Source organism: Onthophagus taurus, chromosome 10 (assembly GCF_036711975.1).
Source record: "Onthophagus taurus isolate NC chromosome 10, IU_Otau_3.0, whole genome shotgun sequence".
In the NCBI taxonomy this organism is placed as follows: domain Eukaryota; kingdom Metazoa; phylum Arthropoda; class Insecta; order Coleoptera; family Scarabaeidae; genus Onthophagus; species Onthophagus taurus.
The window spans coordinates 15,134,786-15,156,560 of NC_091975.1; the positions used below are offsets into that span (position 1 = coordinate 15,134,786).

Genomic DNA, 21,775 nt, shown 5'->3' on the forward strand with positions numbered 1-21,775 from the left:
TTGGTCGGATTGGATAAGATAGATAGACCTGAGACCCTATTGTCCCTCAAGGCTAATAACAATACGTTACAGTGCGAGATTAGCAGCGACTACTTGGAGATTGATTTCACAGAATCCGATTCGATTGCTTCGATTTTAGGATTCTCCCAACGTACACTGAAACCCGAACAATTACACAGATCCGATCTCCCTGTAAATATAAAACGCGTGACGTCCGTTCGCGTGGAGTGTAATATAATTTCTGGATCATATTACAACAATAAGCAGTCACATACGCTATTCGAATTTGCACCGGCGGTAGATCCTGGCTTCAGTATAAATATAGAGCCTAGGAACCCAATATATTTTGCAGTCGACACCGATCGAGCGATAACGAACATTACCCTTAGACTCCTGGATCAGCGCGGTAGATTGGTAAACTTTCGAGGAGAAGAAATCGTAATTAGGTTAGAGCTGAAACGTGTTGCATTATAATGGGATTTATGTTTGAAACGCCTGGTGGTGGTGGAACCAATCGCCCACCACCATCACAGCCTACCTTGAAAAAGGGTAAAGGGTATAAATGTAAACGTAAGAGAACGTCTAGATCAGTCTGCAGAAAGACTTCGTTGCGACCTGACAACGTTCGTTTCCTTCAAGATTTGGGGTACCATGTCAACAAAAAAATTAAACATTTATAGAGATCCTATCGTGGATAATTCCATCGCTAGGGAAGAGTTACCACACAGTTACCATCCTTCAACAAATTCGTTTCAAAACAACGATGTGTTCACCATTGAACTGAACCAAGAAGATGTTTTATTTTCCTTTTTCGAGAGTTATATACGAATTGAGGGTAACTATGTTAAAAAATTGACGGATCCTGCAGATAGCGTAAGTTTAACGCACAATTTGCCGGCATTTCTATTTGAGTACATCGCATTCGAACATAATGGCGTTGAAATAGAACGTGTTCGTGAACCAGGGCTCACATCGCTAATTAGAACCCTTCTACACCATAACGATGTGGAATGTAAATCATTGGAAATTGCCGGGTTAAAATGGCCTCCTGAAGGAGCCTTACCCACGGTGGACAGCGCAAACGATAACTTTGTATTTCAAATCCCACTTGTGCACATTTTTGGATTATTTAGAGACTACAATCAGGTTATGAGAGGTCGTTTCAAGTTTAGGTTTGTCAGAAGCCGCACAGATTCAAACTGTTTTAAATCTATATCGACTAAAGCCGACCCCAGCACTGCAGAGTTTACCATAAAGACAGTGTCATTACTGGCGAAGCATGTTTATCCCAGTCCATCGATAAAGATTAAACTTTTGGATGGGTTAAATAAAAATTCGAATATAGCTGTACCTTTTCGTAAATGGACGTTTTATGAATTGCCATCTATGAGACGGGGGAATAAAGAGATTTGGCCTGTTACATCAACTACTAACAGGGGTAGACCGCAATATGTCATAGTGGCATTCCAAACCAATCGAAAGGATCAGCCGAAATCTGATTGTACGCTGTTTGACCACTTGAACATTATAGATCTTAAAGTCTAGTTAAATTCATATTCCTACCCATTCGAGTCTATGAATTTGGATTTTACGAAGGAAAACTACGTTGAACTATATAAAATGTATACGGAATTTCAATCATACATTTGGGAATCTAACCGAAAACAACCGATAATGGATTTCAACAGTTTCAAGAAAAGACCTCTATTCGTAATTGATACCACAAAGAATAATGATGAGGAGGCAGCGCCATCTGCATCATGTGAAGTGCGGCTTGAAATTCAGAGTGATAAAGATTTTCCCGCCAACACGAAGGCATACTGTATCCTAATACAGGAATCTATGTATACCTATAAGCCGCTGAGTGGGGAGGTCTCAATCGTTATTAATTGAGTCAATTTCGATTGCGCATCATAGTCAGAGTTATGGAGTTGCGTAGAGCGGTAGTTGATATTCAGGGGTTCTATATAGACTCTGAATTCATAGTTAAAGAATTCACACTTCTCGACCTTATCACCGACTATGCCGTACATCTCCACTTCAAGGCTGACAGACCCTTTCGATGCTTATCGGTTCAAGATCAACGATCCGCCAAGTATTTAGAGCGAAATCACCATAAACTATCGTATATTGGAGGATGGATGGATCTGTCAATGGGGTTAAATTTACTGGATGATATACTGTCGTTCTATGATGAGGTGTATGTGAAGGGTAGCCAGAAGAGGGAGTTTTTGGAAAGCAGACCCTATTATCGGTTCCGATGTCATCGGAATTTGACGGTCAGGGATATTGCCTCGGAGTTTTCTGAGAAGGCGGTTGAAGAAGATACTAAATTGACGGCAACTTCCAATCCATGCTGGTTCCACAACGATGCTCCCGCAGTTTGCTCGCAAAATAACGCCATAATTTTAAAGAATTTTTTATGTAATTTGCATAGACGTGTTATATAAGAAGTTGTTAAATTTTTTTTTTAATACATATATTAACTTTTATTTATTGTATTTATTTTTGAATCCTTCATGCATTCAGTGTCTCACCTCCATCACGCAAACATGTACATTGCGAGAGTTATTTTAGTATATACGCTCTGGGCGCTTCCAATACGAATTTTAATGGAAGATTTGATGTACGATAGGGATATGGAAATCTATAAATATCTCAAAGCATTTGGATATTTAAATGGGAATGTGAGCGGTTTACATCATCATCATCAGATGGAATATACAACAACAACAACAATGACGGAAGGGTTACGTAAATTGCAGGAATATTTTCACCTGCCAGTATCGGGTGAAGTTGATTTTAAAACTTTGGATTTGATTGGTAAACCAAGATGTGGGAATAAAGACTTGGAAGACATATCAGTAGACGCTAAACGTACGATACATCGAAAGTGGGGGATCCCCATAGTTAAATGGGCCATCTATAATAAATATCCAGATGGCTTTCCCAATATCGTTGAAAGGGCATTTGCGGTTTGGGCTAAGCATATAGATTTAAAGTTTCAGAGCTCGTTTACCGACGTCAACATTCTAATCGGGTTTAAAGGTTACAACCATACGTGCATAAGGAACGTTGGATCAATGTGTGGTAGTACATTCAAAAATGGAATTTTAGCTCACGCATACTATCCTTATATTAATGGACGTAATGTTGAAATCCACATAAATTCAGATTTAGAGTTTGATTTATCCAACTCTACAGTAGATGGGAAATATAACCTATTTTTGGTAATGGTGCATGAAATTGGACATTCCTTAGGTTTAATGCATCGAGTTGAACTCGATTCCATCATGCATCCCAACTATGGTAACATGAAAATTGATTTCAAGTTGAATAGCAGAGATATTGTGGCAATTCAAGCTATATATGGTAGACCCAAATTGTATACATCATCGACTGTTTCAAGTCACGTTACATCATCATATAGGACCACGACGAGTCGGTCTACGACAAATCCTGCCGTTCAACCCTCACCCTTTAGAGACGTTTGTGATGTTCATTCAAAGTTTTCCGGTTTTTTGATTCACTATCAAACCATGTACGTGTTTTACAAACAATGGGTTTGGTTAATAGATTTAAAGTCTAAACGACCTAAACAACCCAATCCTATAGACATAAATGATTGGCTGCCGACTTTGAGGAATGTTTTTCGTACTGTAGACTATAGTTATAAAGTGTCTATCTCGCCTATAGGTGACCTTATACTTATAATGGAAAATGCAATATACAGAATTGATTTTAAGAGTATGAATGTGCGGTCTGTGAGGCCGTTCACTTCCACCGAGTTAGGGTTTAATAATTTTACTCGAGTTAACGGGATAGTTACAAGCAATTACGGTTTACCTTACATATTTTTCGATGATATGTACGCAATTCAAGTGGATTTTAATTACTTTAGAAAGGAGAGAGTTATAGTTTCGATTGGTGAACTTTTTCCGGGAATCCCAACTTCTTTCAATGGGATTTACAAAGGTTCCGACGGCATATTTAATTTCTTTGTTGGCGATCGAATCCTCCAATACGATGAATATTTAAAGGAGGTTGTAGGCACCTCTGACAAGAGTCTATCGATATTAGGGATAACTTGCCCCTATATAACAATTTTAGATCAATTGAAATCTCTCCTCTCAACAATCATTTCAACCAATCTCTCAATTCCCATAAATTATTGAGATGATGGGGGGGAGGGGGTAGTTAATTATATTCACCCGTTGCGTGCATTTAAATTCAGTTCTCCATTGGAAATGGATATCGAGGGAGGAGTGAGCGACGTTTGTGAAGAGATGGGCTTGGATTATTGGAATTCAATCGGCGCGCAGTGGAAACGGTATCGTGAATTGATAAAAAAGGAGACTAAATTTATCGGGGAAACGCAATTTTCAACCGAATCTTTCAGCATTAAAGTTGGAATTAGCGTCGCTAGAGGGGGTACAACCTGTGTAAAGTTCGTAGTTAGAACATGCAAAGGTTTGGAATCCCAGTCGCATCAAATTACGTTTTTACGTCAAGATTGGGAACATCTAATATCTACCCTTAAACTGATACGTTTCAATGTAGAAGTTTCCTCGCAGACGCTACCATTAGCCGAAGGTAACCTAAAGGTCGAATTTGACGATGATGATGATTACCTGTATCTAACGTATGTGATTGAGGATTCCGAAAGTGGTGTATTCATACCGATTTTACTTCATTCAACGGATATCGATAAGATTTTCGCAATGGAGAAGCTAATTACCTATAAAATGAACCTTTTGGATAGCCTAAATTTTATGGAATACCTTAAATCTCTACAGCTTGTTGACGACGACGACGATGATATGTATAACACGACGTCCATTGAAGAATTCTGTTTAAATAATTTATCGGAAATTAATTTTTATGTGATGGAATACTTGGAAATAATAAACTCCACTACAACAGTTTCTATTTGATCACGTGATCACCTCGTAATATTGTCCGCCGCGCCTATCGGATCACGTGATCACCTCGTGATAGTGTCGACCTTCATAACTCTAATCACACACCTAGCTGCTTATCAGTTCAGCGTTAGCGGCCGTCGCGTACATTTATTCAATTTCGTAATAAAATGTTTCTTTGCAAAGTGTGTAACGGTGCGTTTACCTTAAAACACAATCTTACCCGACATATACGTTTGAAACACGGTGATGTGCGGGAATCGAACTTTAAATGCAGTATCTGCGAAAAAGTTTATTCAAGATCCGACAAATTGAAACACCATCAAAGAAGCGTACATGGACTAGATGTTCCACGTTATGTTGCGCCGCCGCCGCCGCCGCCGCCGCCACCATCTTTACAAAGTACATCGGTCGGTCCGGTTGAACAGACGTCATTGCGTCATCCGCCTAAACAACAACCCTCCAACCCTTCATCAAGTACGTCGGCGGAGCCTGTTCAACATGTGTCATCAACATCATCACGTCCTTCACCTAAGCAGCGGCAACCCTCCAACTTATGTCCAATTTGCGGTGTTGACTTTATATCTACCACTCACCTACGGACTCATCTAAGATTGGAACATGCGACCCCGGTCGAAGGTGAAGATAACGTCGATAGATTGGAATCATGTTTTAAAGGTAGAGTTTGCACCTATAGAGTCGCAGACGTGTTGGTCGATGATGATATATCATCGTTCCTAACAAGATCAGAAGGAGCTGTTAAACGAATGATTGAGGTTAGTTTAGATCGCTGTGGTCCCTCTATAAAGGTTCAGATTGAGTTTTTTGCGAATTATGTTAAAGCCGCGTATGATGAAAATGGGGATGAAGACGTATTAATGTCCGAGAAAAATTTTAATTGTAAATTTCAAGTTGTTTCGGTGGGTACTGATTTGCATGAGGTGTATGTTGGGATGTGTAGGGAAATTTTAGCTCAAAGCGAAGAATTTCAAGAACGCGACTCTGGGTGGGCCTTCTTCTCCGTATCTCACCTCCTGCTTAATATTAATAAATTTGAACCTATACCCGGAGCATCGTATATACGTTTACCACAGGTAATTGCTGAAAAACATGCGTGCGTAAATATTAAAAACTATACGGACGATGCTTGTTTAGCGTGGTGTTTGACGGCGGCTCTTCATCCTGCAAATCATAGTCACGATCGAACTACAAGCTACCCTCATTATAGTCAAGTACTTAATTTGCGTGGGATTACATTTCCCATTACTTTAAAAGATATAATTAATGTAGAAAAATTAAATAATTTAAGTATTAATGTTTACGAATTGATAAGTAGTAGTAGTAGTGGTAAATACACGGTGGAAGGGCCAATTTATTTTACCAAACAAAGACGCGATATTCATATAAATTTGCTTTATCTATACGAAAACGGGAAGGGACATTTCGTTTTAATTAAAAATCTTTCAAGACTAATATCGAGTCAAGTCACGCGACGCGAACATTCTATACACCTTTGTGATGGATGTTTAACGCGGTTTTCATCCGCAGACAAGTTACTCACACATCAGACTTATGATTGTAATCATGTGATGACCGTTTTACCTACAACCGATTTAAAATCTAAACCAAACTTTTTCGGTTTAAAAACTCCGCAAAATATTTTAGAATTTAACAATTATAAATTCACTCAGATGGCACCATTTGTCATCTACGCCGACTTTGAATCGCTTTTAAAACCGATCGATTATTGTAAGCAGAGTAGCGCTAAATCTTTTACGGAAAAAATTGAGGAACATCAAAATTACAGTTTTGCTTATTACATTGTTTCCAATATTGATAGCAGTTTAAATAGATTTGAAACGTATACGGGGCCGGATGCGCCTAAAATTTTTATCTCTAAATTAATTGATGATGTTAAATTACTTTACAGCAAATACTTTAAAACTATAAAACCAATGATACCTTTAACGGCCGATGAGCAACGGCATTTCGATTCGGCCGAAAATTGTATTATTTGTCAAAATCCTTTTACTTCAAACCAGGTTAAGGTTCGTGATCATTGTCATATTAGCGGCAAATACCGAGGTCCCACCAATTCAAATTGTAATCTAAATTTCAAACTTCAAAATTTTATTCCGATATTTTTTCATAACTTTAGTGGGTACGATTGTCATTTATTTATTAAAGAAATGGCCGATGCAGACAAAGATGGACTTGATGTGTTACCTAATAATAAAGAGAGATACATTAGTTTTAGTAAAAGAGTGTTGGTTGATAAGGTAATTAGCGAAGACAAATCTGTTGAAAATGTTTTCTTTAAATTAAGATTTGTTGATTCATTGCGGTTCATGGCATCTTCATTAGATTCTTTAGCAGGTAACCTTAATGAGTTTGATTTTATTCACGTGCGTAAATTTTACCCACACAATGATTATTTTAAATTGTTGACCAAAAAGGGAATCTTTCCCTACGCCTTTATGTCATCATTTGATAGGTTTAATGCCACATCCTTACCCCCTAAAGAGACATTTTTTAATAATTTAAATTTAGAGGGAATATCTGATGAGCAATATACCCATGCTCAAACTGTTTGGAAGAAATTTAATTGTCATACTTTTAAGGATTATTCCGATTTATACTTAAAGACCGATGTTCTTCTATTAGCTGATGTATTTGAGAAATTTAGACGAGTATGTTTCAAAACGTACGGTTTAGATCCCGCGCATTATTATACGGCACCGGGGTTATCTTGGGATGCTATGCTAAAATTTACGAAAATTAAATTGGAATTGTTGACGGATATTGATCAAGTTCATTTCGTTAAAAAAGGTATCCGTGGGGGCATTTCACAATGCTCTCTACGTCATGCTAAAGCAAACAATAAATATATGGAAAATTATGATGCTAATTCACCTTCAAAATTTTTAATGTATTGGGACGCTAATAATTTGTATGGGTGGGCAATGTCTCAATTTATCCCCGTTTCCGACTTTAAATGGTTGACTGAAAACGAAATTCAAAATTTAGATTTTAATAATACAGCCGATGATTACGATTTCGGATATATTTTAGATGTGGATATTGCGTATCCCGAACACTTGCACAACCTGCATAATGATCTACCTTTCTTAGCCGAAAATTTAATCCCCCCTAACTGTAAATGTGAGAGCGATAAACGATTAATTCCAAATTTATTTGATAAGACAAATTATGTAATTCATTACAGAAATTTAAAACAAGCCGTTGCACACGGATTAATTATAAGTAAAGTAAATAGAGTTTTATCGTTTAAACAATCCCCTTGGTTAAAGTCATATATAGATAAAAATACAGAGTTACGTCAATCGGCTAAAAATGATTTTGAAAAGGATTTTTTTAAATTAATGAACAACGCCGTTTTCGGTAAAACCATGGAAAATGTTGATAAGCGAGTCGACGTCCGCTTAGTAACCAGTTGGGACGATATCAGGTTTGGCGAAACCGGAGGTCGGCCTAGACTTGGAGCTCGGAGTTTAATCGCTAAATTAAATTTTAAAAATGTTAAAGTATTCACAGAAACGTTTTCGGCAATTCAAATGGAGCGTCTTCATATCGTTTACGATAAACCTCTATACGTTGGATTTACAGTTTTAGAACTCTCAAAATTATTAATGTACGATTTTTATTATGATTTTTTAAAACCTAAATACGGCGAGGACGTTCAGTTGTGTTACATGGATACCGACAGTTTCACCGTACTAATTAAGTCTGTCGATGTGTATAACGATGTTAAATTAAATTTAGATAAATTTGATACATCTAACTACAGTCCCGATAATCGGTTTGACATCCCCTTGTAAAATAAAGCGGTTTTAGGTAAGATGAAGGATGAAAATTGCGGAAACGTAATGGTCGAATTTATTGGCTTAAGATCGAAGGTGTACGCAAATCGGGTTGCTGATGGGCGGGTTACTAAAAAATCTAAAGGTATTAGGAAAGCTGTGGTTAAACAAAAGCTTTCATTTCAAAATTATTTCGATTGTTTACATTCAAATTCCATCGTGTCTAGAAAACAGTTATTATTTAGAAGTTTTAACCACACGGTTTTTACCGTTTTACAAAACAAATTGGCCCTTTCCCCACATGATTCAAAGCGATGTATCGATGCCGATGGTATTAAAACATTGGCTTGGGGTCATTTTACAACTATTTCGAATAACGTTTAAATATATTTAAGTAGGTTAAGTAGAAAATAGTATCATTCTATTCGAGTATGTTTAATTTAAATTTAAATTTTTAATATATGTATTAACTTTAATTTTTTGTGATTTTCTCTTCCTCCTCCTCCTACCATCAATCAGTCAATCAATCAATCAATAATAATAATAATAAATAACCTATTTTAAGGTGAGTATTATTTCAATTCAGTCATCGCTCCGCGGGGGATTAACTTCCGCTGATAAGCATACGATCGTCGACGTCATCGTCGTTGTCGTCATCGCTCCGCGGGGGATTAGCTTCCGCTGATAAACGTATGAGCGCCGTCGTCATCTCTACTTGAACGTTATTTAAACACCTTTAACTCATTTCCTTCGGTAGCCTAGCGGGCAAGACGCCCGACTCTCAACCAGACAGCCCGGGTTCGATCCTGAGCGTTGGCAAAAAAAAAAAAAAAAAAAAATTTAACCGACTGTTAGGGCGCTAGCATGGGGTTGAAGGGGGTGATGGGGTTGAAGGGGGCCAATAGGGCACTAACATATGGGGTTGAAGGGGACCAATAGGGCACTAACATGGGGTTGAAGGAGGATGGGGGTTGAAGGGCCAATAGGGCACTAACATGGGGTTGAAGGGTCCATTAGGGCACTCACATGGGGTTGAGGGGGATGGGGGTTGAAGGGCCAAAAGGGCAGTCACATGGGGTTGAAGATGACACCGGAAGTGACAAGATACCGGAAGTGGGATGACACCGGAAGTGACGTCATGGGGGATTAGGGGGATGGGGATTGACTTCCGCTCCAGAACCGGCGTTTATTATCTACTCTTGCAATGGTGCACCTCGTTGCGTTAAGTGCGCCGGTGATCACTCGACGGCTTCCTGTTCCAAAGCAAAGGATGCGCCCGCCAAGTGCGTCCTTTGCGGTGGCCCTCCTACCGCCAACTACAAAGGGTGCCCAAAACACCCGAAGGCGGTGGAAACGAGGGCGCCGGCGGCAGCCCCAAAGGTCAAAGCGACCGTTCTCCCGAAAGCACCTACTCAGGCGCAAAAGGGGGATAAAAAGGCTCCAGTAGTCGCGGCGAAATCCGTGAAAGCGGTTAGTAGTCAGACGAAAAAGCCCAAAGGCAACGCTAACGTTGCCCCCAAAGCGAACGCTCCAGCTACCAAGGTAGTTCGGAAAGAGGTCGCGGCACCCAAAGCTAAGCTCAACGAGCCGAAGCAAAAGGCGACCGACGACCCTCCGAAGCTGTCGAGGTCGCAGAGGAGGCGTCGCAATAGGAGGCTTCGTAAAAGCGGGTCGATCGCGGTGGCTGAAACACCATCACCGGTCAATGTTGCGGAACAGGCGGCGATGATGAGCGAGGTCATCCGGATCGACAAATCCGATAGGGACGCACGAGTTAAGTTGTGCCTCCAAATCATGTCCGAGATGATGAAACTCTTATGATGATTCATCGAAGACCGAGAGTACCTCATTCGCTTGAGTTGGCTTATTGGAATGCCAACGGCCTTGTAAACAGAATGAGCTTCGCGAGTTCGTCGAAAGGTATGACCTTGACGCGATACTCATCTGCGAAACCCATCTGCGAGCGGGCGACAGGCCACGGCTGCCCAATTGTCGCTTCTATCGAAACGTTAGAGTTGGAGCAAGAGGGGCGGGACAGCCATCTTCGTAAGGACCAGTTTGGCGCATTACGAGGATCTGACTCCCCCTCTTCAACATCTCACGATCTCGAAGCTACTACGATTGTGGTACGAGCACTATCGGGGTGCGTCCGCTTGGTCGCCGCCTACAATCCGCCGAATCGGCGGTTGTTGGAAGACTAATGGGTGTCTTGGATACGGACAGAGTCGTGGTTATCGCCGGCGACCTAAACGCCAAGCACCCATCGTGGAACAGTCGGATCGCAAACGCGAACGGTAAAATACTGCTGTTTTACCGACGAGACGGGCATTGACACCGATGCCCCCGCGGACCACACGTATTACCCGTCGAACGAAAGGCAATGATCTGACGTTTTGGACGTGGTTGTAATGAAAGATGTCAGACTAGTTCATAGAGTTACCACGCTCAACGAACTTAGTTCCGATCATCTCCCTGTGCTGCTGCAGCTAGAAGACGTCCCGGACGTTCGCGTCCCGGTTGAACGTTCCATTGTATCGTGGCCGGCTTTCACCGACCACATGCACGACAATATGGGACAAATACGACCGATCCACAACGCTTAGGAACTGGATGAGGCTGTTGAACGACTCACGGTCGCTATCGAGGATTCTCTTCGATACGCGTAAAGGACCATCGATGGGCGCTAAATTAGGGAAATTGGGATCCCGACCTCAAAAGACGCTATAACCGTCTGCGCGATGAAGTGAGAAGGGAACTCGCGGAGTTCCGATACGCGTCTTTCGACGCCAAACTCGACGCCCTGAACAGCGAATGCGATCACTCCTGTTGGAAGATGGTCAAGGTGCTGAAGGGGAACACGTCACACATGCCGCCCATTCACGGTAAAATTTTTGACCACGGTCGGAGAATGGGGACGGTGGGGAATAAATTGACAAGACTTTGACTTTATAATAAATGAGTTTAAATTAAACAAACAAAAAAATGAGGCGGAGGTATAGGATACACCTGGAAACCTTCCTAAGGTGTAAAGGAACGGAATACTCGAAAAACCTTCCAAGAGTATTAAGGTTGGGACAAAATGTACAAAAATTAATGAAAGTTAACAAAAAATAAAATCAAAGTCTTTCAAAATAAATCGGACTTACGGTAAAATTTAAATACGGGTATTTCTAAGAAAAATTAGCGGGTGTCTTCGGAACTAATCACGGCTGTTGCGGACTGTTGAAACTGTCGTAGAACTGATGAAGAACTGTTTTAAAAATCAGAATTTTAGCCGGCTATTTATACCATTTTGGGGCGAAAACTGGATTTTTCCGCGTGGGGGATCGTATCAGTACAAGTTATCAACGACTAATTTACAATGCGCGGCGCTAATTAACAAAAATAGCAAACTTCTGACGGCGCTATCGGATGCGGGACACAAAATTACATAATTATTGTCTTTGAACGGATAAAATCGGTTAAAGAACGGTGGAGTAATTAACAATTAATCAACAATAATTAACGGAAAAATTTATAACACAAATCAAAAGATACCCTTCCTTATACGGAAAATCACAAAAATATTTTTAACAAAACCGGCCACTGTTTACGGCACTTATATTCACAAACGTTTTCCCGACCACGTGTTTCACGTTAAAACCAATTAATCGGTATTAATTTACGCGCACCTTAACACAAAACAATTCCAGCAGTTGGGTGATGTTCGGGGCAATCCTACATGGGCAATATTTTCAACGGATTTCAGCATCAGGAACGGAGTAATTTAATTATTAATTATGATGCGGGATGATTTTCGGTGAATTATTGTGTTAATAATAAGCGGATCGTCTTTAAAATCGTTCAACGGTTATTTCATGATATTTGTAAATGTTTGAAATCGATTTGGTCGTTCTACGATTTGTAATACCGCATCATAAAAAAAAAGTCGCTCTACGGTAGCTCGACGGTAGCTCGCTGGCAGCTGAAACTTCCTCGGGACGGTCGGCTGGACTGATAGAAACATGTGGCTTGTCCTATCTTGTTTGAAAATTTGTTAATTTCGGAATTATTTAATTATTTGATAATAATTTTTCGGAAAGCACATGTTTTCGTGATTCAGCAATTTTATTAATTACTTTCATTTATTAATGATTCGGTCAGGGAACGTTGTTATAATTTAAGATAACGATTTCGAAATGGAAAACGGAGAAAATCAAAGTCTAATTAAGAAAATTATCAAAATTAATAAAATGTGAATTGGGTTGCATAAACGGGCGGTGATAAGGAGATAAAATATCTTTTTCGGAGTTCCTACAAATCGGATGGAAACTGTAACGTATCGAGGTAGTGTGGGAAGTATACTCGGATATATTTAATTTTCGGTAATTTTTCAGGATATTCGGTTTTTGAAAAATAAAAATAATGTAACTTCGTTACATGGTGTACTAAAAAAGCTAATTGGAAGTTATATCAGATGTCCGTTAGAACGCCATCTGCTTCGGAAGCAATCGATAATGATATTGAATCCTTTTGTGCAATGATACTAGAGGCAGCCGAAAGATCAATTCCACGCTCATCATATATTCCTTTAAAGAAAGCTGTTCCCTGGTGGAGTAAGGATGTAGCAATAGCAATTCGTAATAAAAAATCCGCCTTTAAATTGTTCGGTAGACATCCAACAGAAGAAAATCTTATCCACTTTAAAAAGCTAAGAGCGGTTGCTAGACGACAGATACTTGAAAGTAAAAGGAATTCATGGAATAACTATGTATCTTCCATAACTTCCAATACTCCAAGCTCACAGATATGAAAAATGGTAAAAGGTATTAAAAATAGTGCATCCTTTTTTTCTATTAAATATCTCATAGAAGACAATTCATTCTTGTATCATCTGTTGACAACATAACAGAATTACTCGCTAACACTTTTGCTGCTACAAGTTCTAGTAATAATTATGATCCTAAATTCCTAACAACCAAAAGACAGAAAGAGACTCCTCTTGATTTCTGTACCAATGAACATTTCGATTATAATTCGCCATTCAATATGTGTGAGCTAAACCGTGTCCTGAATAAACCGAAACGATCATCTGCCGGACCTGATAATATTCCATATGAATTCCTTACCAATTTAATATGCGATGCAAAAACGTTCTTGTTGAATCTATATAATCGTATTTGGAGTAGTGGTATTTATCCTAATAACTGGAAAAAGGCCATAGTAGTTCCGTTGCTTAAAGAAAATAAAGACCCCACATTATCTAACAGTTACCGTCCTATTAGCTTAACGTGTTGCATTGGTAAAATACTAGAGAAAATGGTGAGCTATAGGTTGATGCATATAGTAGAACAGGAAAACCTACTTTCTAACTTCCAATTTGGATACAGACAAGGTCGATCCACAATTGATAGTATTGTTTTGCTTGAGATTGCTATTCAGGAAGCCTTTCTACAAAAACAGGTTTTGGTAGCGGTGTTTTTTGACTTAGAAAAACCTTATGACATGACATGGCACCATGGAATAATGGTTCAATTGCACAGGTGGGGTTTACGTGGCATTTTGCCTATGTTTTGTGTCAGAGTGGGGAATGGGATCTCATCGGAGCATTTGTTGGAAAATGGCGTTCCTCAGGGTTCTACTTTAAGCGTGGCCCTTTTTCTGATTGCTATGAATGGTGTAATATCCAATCTTAACCCAGAAATAGGAAGATCTTTATACGCGGATGACCTTTGTATATATTTGAAAGGATCCACAGTACAACAACTTAATAATTCACTTCAGCCTGCCATCAACACTATATTAGAGAACACTATATCGATTGGTTATAAGGTATCTGTGCAAAAAACAAAGTGTGTTCTATTCTCTAGGCGATATCGTCATCAAGAAAATCCCTCGTTGTATTTACGAAGTATCCGTATTGGTGTTGTTCCTGAAATTAAATTCTTAGGGATAATATTTGATGCCAAGTTACGATGGCAGAGCCATATTCAGTACATTATTTCGCGTTGTCTGAAATCATTAAATCTACTGCGCGTTTTATCTGGTACAAGGTGGGGGGCTGATACTACAGTGCTAAAGATGTTGTATAAAAGTGTGATATTACCTGTTATTGATTATGGTAGTGTGGTGTATTCCTCTGCAAGAATAACCGTACTCAAAAAACTTAATGTAATACACAATCTTGCAATACGGTACATACTTGGGGCTTTTCCCACTAGTCCGGTTCATAGTTTGTATTGTGAGTCTGGTATTGCCCCTCTTCACCATCGGCGTAATTGACAAATTCTTAATTATTTTGTAAAAAAACGCATACAACCTGAGCACCCAATATCTGTATTGTTTTTCCAACAGCCTCCTGTGTACAGATTAACAGCCACAAGACCGGCAATAGTAAGAGCCAAAGAACTGCTGGGAACTTTAGATTTTACGATGCTTTCTTTATGCAGTATTGAATTTACATCTTGGCAGTTAAATAAACCCGTTTTCAAATTAAATCTTACATGTTATGCTAAAGAGAGTACACCACGGGAATTACTTAGAGCTGAATTTAGAAATATAATCAATGCCTATGATGATGCTGTTTTTATTTATACTGATGGTTCCAAAAAGGAGAGTGGGGTTGGTTGCGCGTTTGTGGTTGGGGATAACGATTATTCATGGAGCTTACAGAGTTTGGCGTCTATCTTCTTTGCGGAGTTGTATGCCATCTTCCAGGCTCTGTTATTCATCCGTATGAGTCATAACGGAAATAACTTTGTCATAGTTACAGACTCGTTGAGTGCTCTTAAATCATTACAAGCAATGTGTCCAAATGAACCGATGATACGGATGGTTGGAGAATTGTTACATGTTATCTTGCTTTCTGGAAAACAGATCGTATTTATATGGGTGCCCGGTCATATCGGCATTGAGGGTAATGAAAGGGCAGATAAAGCAGCAGGACACGGTGTTGACGGTAACAGTGTTGACGTCAGTGTATGTCGTCATAAGGATATCATAAGGCATCTTAAATCTCTGGTGTATAACAAATGGCAGAATGACTGGCAACACAATGAAAGTTTTCTACGCCTTATCAAACCCTTAATAAAACCTTGGAATCAGCCCATTATCTTCAATAGATTAGAACAGGTGAAACTAGCGAGATTATATATAGGGCATACACAACTAACTTCCGGTTATTTGTTAAAACGAGAACCAAGACCTGTATGTTTGGGCTGCGAAGTTCATCTCACGGTAATGCATATGCTGCTAGACTGTGAATTATATGCCAACGAGAGACAATTACATAATATCTCATGTCTGGATGATGCATACGCGAATCCTGTTAATTTGATTGAATTTTTTAAGTGTATTGATTTGTTCCATCAATTATAAATACGGTGAGCGCTAAAGATCTTCGCAATCGAAGCGCTTCTAATATCAATAATAATAATAATTAATTTTTTTTTTTATTTTTAATAAATATTCTTGACTATTTTATCAGTTTTTAAAATCAATTAAGTCATAACATTGGTCCAGTTAAAATCATTTAAATTGTAAAAAAGAAATTGTGTATTTGTTCGAATCCAAGACGCGCTCAGGCCGCTCAGCTGGCGTCGGTCGGGCGCCCGGCTTTTCAGGGTTGAAGAGACGACAAGGCTCGAGCACACGTTCCAGAGCAAATGAGTACGCCCCTCCATTCTCTGATTCTTCGGCCGTATTCGGCAAAGCGACCGCGTGGGGGCTTTCTTTTCTGTCTCTTACGCCATGGTGCATTTAAGGATTTGTCGATAGTACGTTTACCTTTTGTAAAGGTTTTCTGATGAAAATCGATTTTAATTTTGGTTGTAGAACGATTTTGAAATGTATCTATATTGCAGAATTTCTACTGGTGACGGGCAGACCCCGAAACCTGGTATAGAAAGATGAATTAAACATATACATCATCTCAGTATAATTTTATTCAAAACCTACTGACTAATTAAATAATTCCCGAATTATTACAATCTTTCGATTCTTAAGGAATCATCCGATTCGCAACCTGTTGGTGGTGAATCGATGGCCATTCTCGATGATTGTAACCTTAAGGGGCTCTCTGTGAATGAGTTTCTTGTTTTAGAAAAATTTGATCGTGTCTCTAAGGACCTTGATTAATCGGGGGTTTCTCCACGAGACCTCAACAATCTTGAAGTTCTATCCGTGCTTAAAAAAATTAAATATATTAATGTATGTATTAATTTATTAATCAAGATAAGATTAAATATAGTATATAATCAATAAAGGTATTTAATTTGAATTATTTGACACTTTTTAATTAAATAGCCGTACTTTTCGGATTTCTCCTCGTTCATTGTTCACCGAGATAATTTGAAAACGGTGAGATCATCGGGTAAAGCAAATAACGGTTTTGATGGAGTGCTTTACAATCTTTTTTTAATGATACACACGTGGTGGTGGAAAAATGGAGATGTTACATCGTTGGGAGAGGTAAAACTGGATCAAACGACGACTCACCTGATCTGGTTACAAAGGTATGACGACACGATGGCTGGCAACATTCACCTTACAACAGAATAACATTAGCAATAAGCATTAGAATCAACTTAGATAAAATCGATAACATAGACAAAAATCATTAGAATCAACGTACATATATATTAAAAATCATTGAAATCAACTTAGATATTAAAAATCATTAGTATCAATTTAGATATTAAAAATCATTAGAATCAACATAGATATTAAAAATCTTTAGAATCAACATACATACATATTAAAAATCATTGGAATCAACATACATATTAAAAATCATTACAATCAACAAAGATATTAAAAATCATTAGAATCAACTTACTTATTAACAATCATTAGAATCAACTTCGATACTAAAAATCATTACAATCAACTCAGATGTTAAAAATCATTAGAATAAACTTACATATTAAAAATCGTTACAATCAACTTAGACATTAAAAATCATTAGAATCAACTTAGACATTAAAAATCATTAGAATCAACTTAGATAATAGAAGTCATTAGAATCAACTTAGACATTAAAAATCATTGGAATCAACATAGATACTAAAAATCATTAGAATCAACTTACATATTAAGTATCATTAGAATCAACTTAGATATTAAAAATCATTAGAATCAATTTAGATATTAAAAATCATTAGAATCAACTTACATATTAAAAATCTTGAGAATCAACCTAGATATTAAAAATCATTTGAATCAACTTAGATATTAAAAATCATTTGAATCAATTTAGATACTAAAAATCATTAGAACCAACATACATACATATTAAAAATCATTGGAATTAACTTAGATATTAAAAATCATTAGTATCAATTTAGATATTAAAAATCATTAGAATCAACTTAGATATTAAAAATCATTAAAATCAACTTACTTATTAACAATCATTAGAATCAACTTAGATATTAAAAATCATTAGAATCAATTTAGATATTAAAAATCATTAGAATCAACTTACATATTAAAAATCTTGAGAATCAACCTAGCTATTAAATATCATTAGAATCAACTTAGATATTAAAAATCATTTGAATCAATTTAGATACTAAAAATCATTAGAATCAACCTAGATATTAAAATCATTAGAATCAACCTAGATATTAAAATCAACTTACTTATTAAAAATCATTAGAATCAATTTAGATATTAAAAATCATTAGAATCAACTTACATATTAAAAATCATTAGAATCAACTTACATATTAAAAATCTTGAGAATCAACCTAGATATTAAAAATCATTAGAATCAACTTAGATAATAGAAGTCATTAGAATCAACTTAGACATTAAAAATCATTGGAATCAACTTAGATACTAAAAATCATTAGAATCAACTTACATATTAAGAATCATTAGAATCAACTTAGATATTAAAAATCATTAGAATCAACTTACATATTAAGAATCATTAGAATCAACTTAGATATTAAAAATCATTAGAATCAACTTGCATATTAAAAAACATTAGAATCAACTTACATATTAAAAATCTTGAGAATCAACCTGGATATTAAAAATCATTAGAATCAACTTAGATAATAGAAGTCATTAGAATCAACTTAGACATTAAAAATCATTGGAATCAACTTAGATACTAAAAATCATTAGAATCAACTTACATATTAAGAATCATTAGAATCAACTTAGATATTAAAAATCATTTGAATCAACTTAAATAATAGAAGTCAATAGAATCAACTTAGATATTAAAAATCACTAAAATCAACTTACATATTAAAAATCATTAGAATCAATTTAGATATTAAAAATCATTAGAATCAACTTACATATTAAAAATCATTAGAATCAACTTACATATTTAAAATCTTGATAGTCAACCTAGATATTAAAAATCATTAGAATCAACTTAGATAATAGAAGTCATTAGAATCAACTTAGACATTAAAAATCATTTGAATCAACTTAGACATTAAAAATCAATAGAATCAACATAGATATTAAAAATCATTGGAATCAACATAGATACTAAAAATCATTAGAATCAACTTACATATTAAGTATCATTAGAATCAACTTAGATATTAAAAATCATTAGAATCAATTTAGATATTAAAAATCATTAGAATCAACTTAGATAATAGAAGTCATTAGAATCAACTTAGACATTAAAAATCATTTGAATCAACTTAGATAATAGAAGTCATTAGAATCAACTTAGACATTAAAAATCAATAGAATCAACTTAGATATTAAAAATCATTAGAATCAACCTAGATATTAAAATCAACTTACTTATTAAAAATCATTAGAATCAATTTAGATATTAAAAATCGTTAGAATCAACTTACATATTAAAAATCATTAGAATCAACTTACATATTAAAAATCTTGAGAATCAACCTAGATATTAAAAATCATTAGAATCAACTTAGATAATAGAAGTCATTAGAATCAACTTAGACATTAAAAATCATTGGAATCAACTTAGATACTAAAAATCATTAGAATCAACTTACATATTAAGAATCATTAGAATCAACTTAGATATTAAAAATCATTAGAATCAACTTACATATTAAGAATCATTAGAATCAACTTAGATATTAAAAATCATTAGAATCAACTTGCATATTAAAAAACATTAGAATCAACTTACATATTAAAAATCTTGAGAATCAACCTGGATATTAAAAATCATTAGAATCAACTTAGATAATAGAAGTCATTAGAATCAACTTAGACATTAAAAATCATTGGAATCAACTTAGATACTAAAAATCATTAGAATCAACTTACATATTAAGAATCATTAGAATCAACTTAGATATTAAAAATCATTAGAATCAACTTACATATTAAAAATCTTGAGAATCAACCTAGATATTAAAAATCATTTGAATCAACTTAGATATTAAAAATCATTTGAATCAATTTAGATACTAAAAATCATTAGAACCAACATACATACATATTAAAAATCATTGGAATTAACTTAGATATTAAAAATCATTAGTATCAATTTAGATATTAAAAATCATTAGAATCAACTTAGATATTAAAAATCATTAAAATCAACTTACTTATTAACAATCATTAGAATCAACTTAGATATTAAAAATCATTAGAATCAATTTAGATATTAAAAATCATTAGAATCAACTTACATATTAAAAATCTTGAGAATCAACCTAGCTATTAAATATCATTAGAATCAACTTAGATATTAAAAATCATTTGAATCAATTTAGATACTAAAAATCATTAGAATCAACCTAGATATTAAAATCATTAGAATCAACCTAGATATTAAAATCAACTTACTTATTAAAAATCATTAGAATCAATTTAGATATTAAAAATCATTAGAATCAACTTACATATTAAAAATCATTAGAATCAACTTACATATTAAAAATCTTGAGAATCAACCTAGATATTAAAAATCATTAGAATCAACTTAGATAATAGAAGTCATTAGAATCAACTTAGACATTAAAAATCATTGGAATGAACTTAGATACTAAAAATCATTAGAATCAACTTACATATTAAGAATCATTAGAATCAACTTAGATATTAAAAATCATTAGAATCAACTTACATATTAAGAATCATTAGAATCAACTTAGATATTAAAAATCATTAGAATCAACTTGCATATTAAAAAACATTAGAATCAACTTACATATTAAAAATCTTGAGAATCAACCTGGATATTAAAAATCATTAGAATCAACTTAGATAATAGAAGTCATTAGAATCAACTTAGACATTAAAAATCATTGGAATCAACTTAGATACTAAAAATCATTAGAATCAACTTACATATTAAGAATCATTAGAATCAACTTAGATATTAAAAATCATTTGAATCAACTTAAATAATAGAAGTCAATAGAATCAACTTAGATATTAAAAATCACTAAAATCAACTTACATATTAAAAATCATTAGAATCAATTTAGATATTAAAAATCATTAGAATCAACTTACATATTAAAAATCATTAGAATCAACTTACATATTTAAAATCTTGATAGTCAACCTAGATATTAAAAATCATTAGAATCAACTTAGATAATAGAAGTCATTAGAATCAACTTAGACATTAAAAATCATTTGAATCAACTTAGACATTAAAAATCAATAGAATCAACATAGATATTAAAAATCATTGGAATCAACATAGATACTAAAAATCATTAGAATCAACTTACATATTAAGTATCATTAGAATCAACTTAGATATTAAAAATCATTAGAATCAATTTAGATATTAAAAATCATTAGAATCAACTTAGATAATAGAAGTCATTAGAATCAACTTAGACATTAAAAATCATTTGAATCAACTTAGATAATAGAAGTCATTAGAATCAACTTAGACATTAAAAATCAATAGAATCAACTTAGATATTAAAAATCATTAAAATCAACTTACATATTAAAAATCATTAGAATCAATTCAGATATTAAAAATCATTAGAATCAACTTACATATTAAAAATCATTAGAATCAACTTACATGTTAAAAATCTTGAGAATCAACCTAGATATTAAAAATCATTT

General features: G+C 35.3%; 3 protein-coding genes across 3 annotated transcripts; all 3 read left to right on the plus strand.

Moving 5' to 3' along the window:
• The first annotated feature begins 651 nt into the window (after positions 1 to 651).
• LOC139431624 (uncharacterized) lies at positions 652 to 1,545 on the plus strand. Its single transcript, XM_071199623.1, has one exon. The coding sequence runs from the start codon at positions 652 to 654 to the stop codon at positions 1,543 to 1,545; it is 894 nt and encodes a 297-aa protein (XP_071055724.1).
• Positions 1,546 to 2,552: 1,007 nt separating this feature from the next.
• LOC139431625 (matrix metalloproteinase-18-like) lies at positions 2,553 to 4,175 on the plus strand. The gene has a single exon (XM_071199624.1). The coding sequence runs from the start codon at positions 2,553 to 2,555 to the stop codon at positions 4,173 to 4,175; it is 1,623 nt and encodes a 540-aa protein (XP_071055725.1).
• A 2,933-nt stretch (positions 4,176 to 7,108) lies between these two features.
• Positions 7,109 to 8,758, plus strand: LOC139431626 (uncharacterized). The gene is made up of 2 exons (XM_071199625.1): positions 7,109 to 7,295; positions 7,470 to 8,758. Exons 1-2 carry the CDS (start codon positions 7,109 to 7,111, stop codon positions 8,756 to 8,758), a joined length of 1,476 nt encoding a protein of 491 aa, XP_071055726.1.
• The last annotated feature ends 13,017 nt before the right edge of the window (positions 8,759 to 21,775 follow it).

Excerpts from the sequence above, each read along its gene's own strand:
- LOC139431625 (XM_071199624.1), top strand. The coding sequence starts at position 2,553 with ATGTACATTGCGAGAGTTATTTTAGTATATACGCTCTGGGCGCTTCCA.
- LOC139431624 (XM_071199623.1), top strand. The coding sequence starts at position 652 with ATGTCAACAAAAAAATTAAACATTTATAGAGATCCTATCGTGGATAAT.
- LOC139431626 (XM_071199625.1), top strand. The coding sequence starts at position 7,109 with ATGGCCGATGCAGACAAAGATGGACTTGATGTGTTACCTAATAATAAA. Across the intron at positions 7,296-7,469 it reads TTCATTAGATTCTTTAGCAG|AGGGAATATCTGATGAGCAA; the intron begins GTAACCTTAATG and ends ATTTAAATTTAG.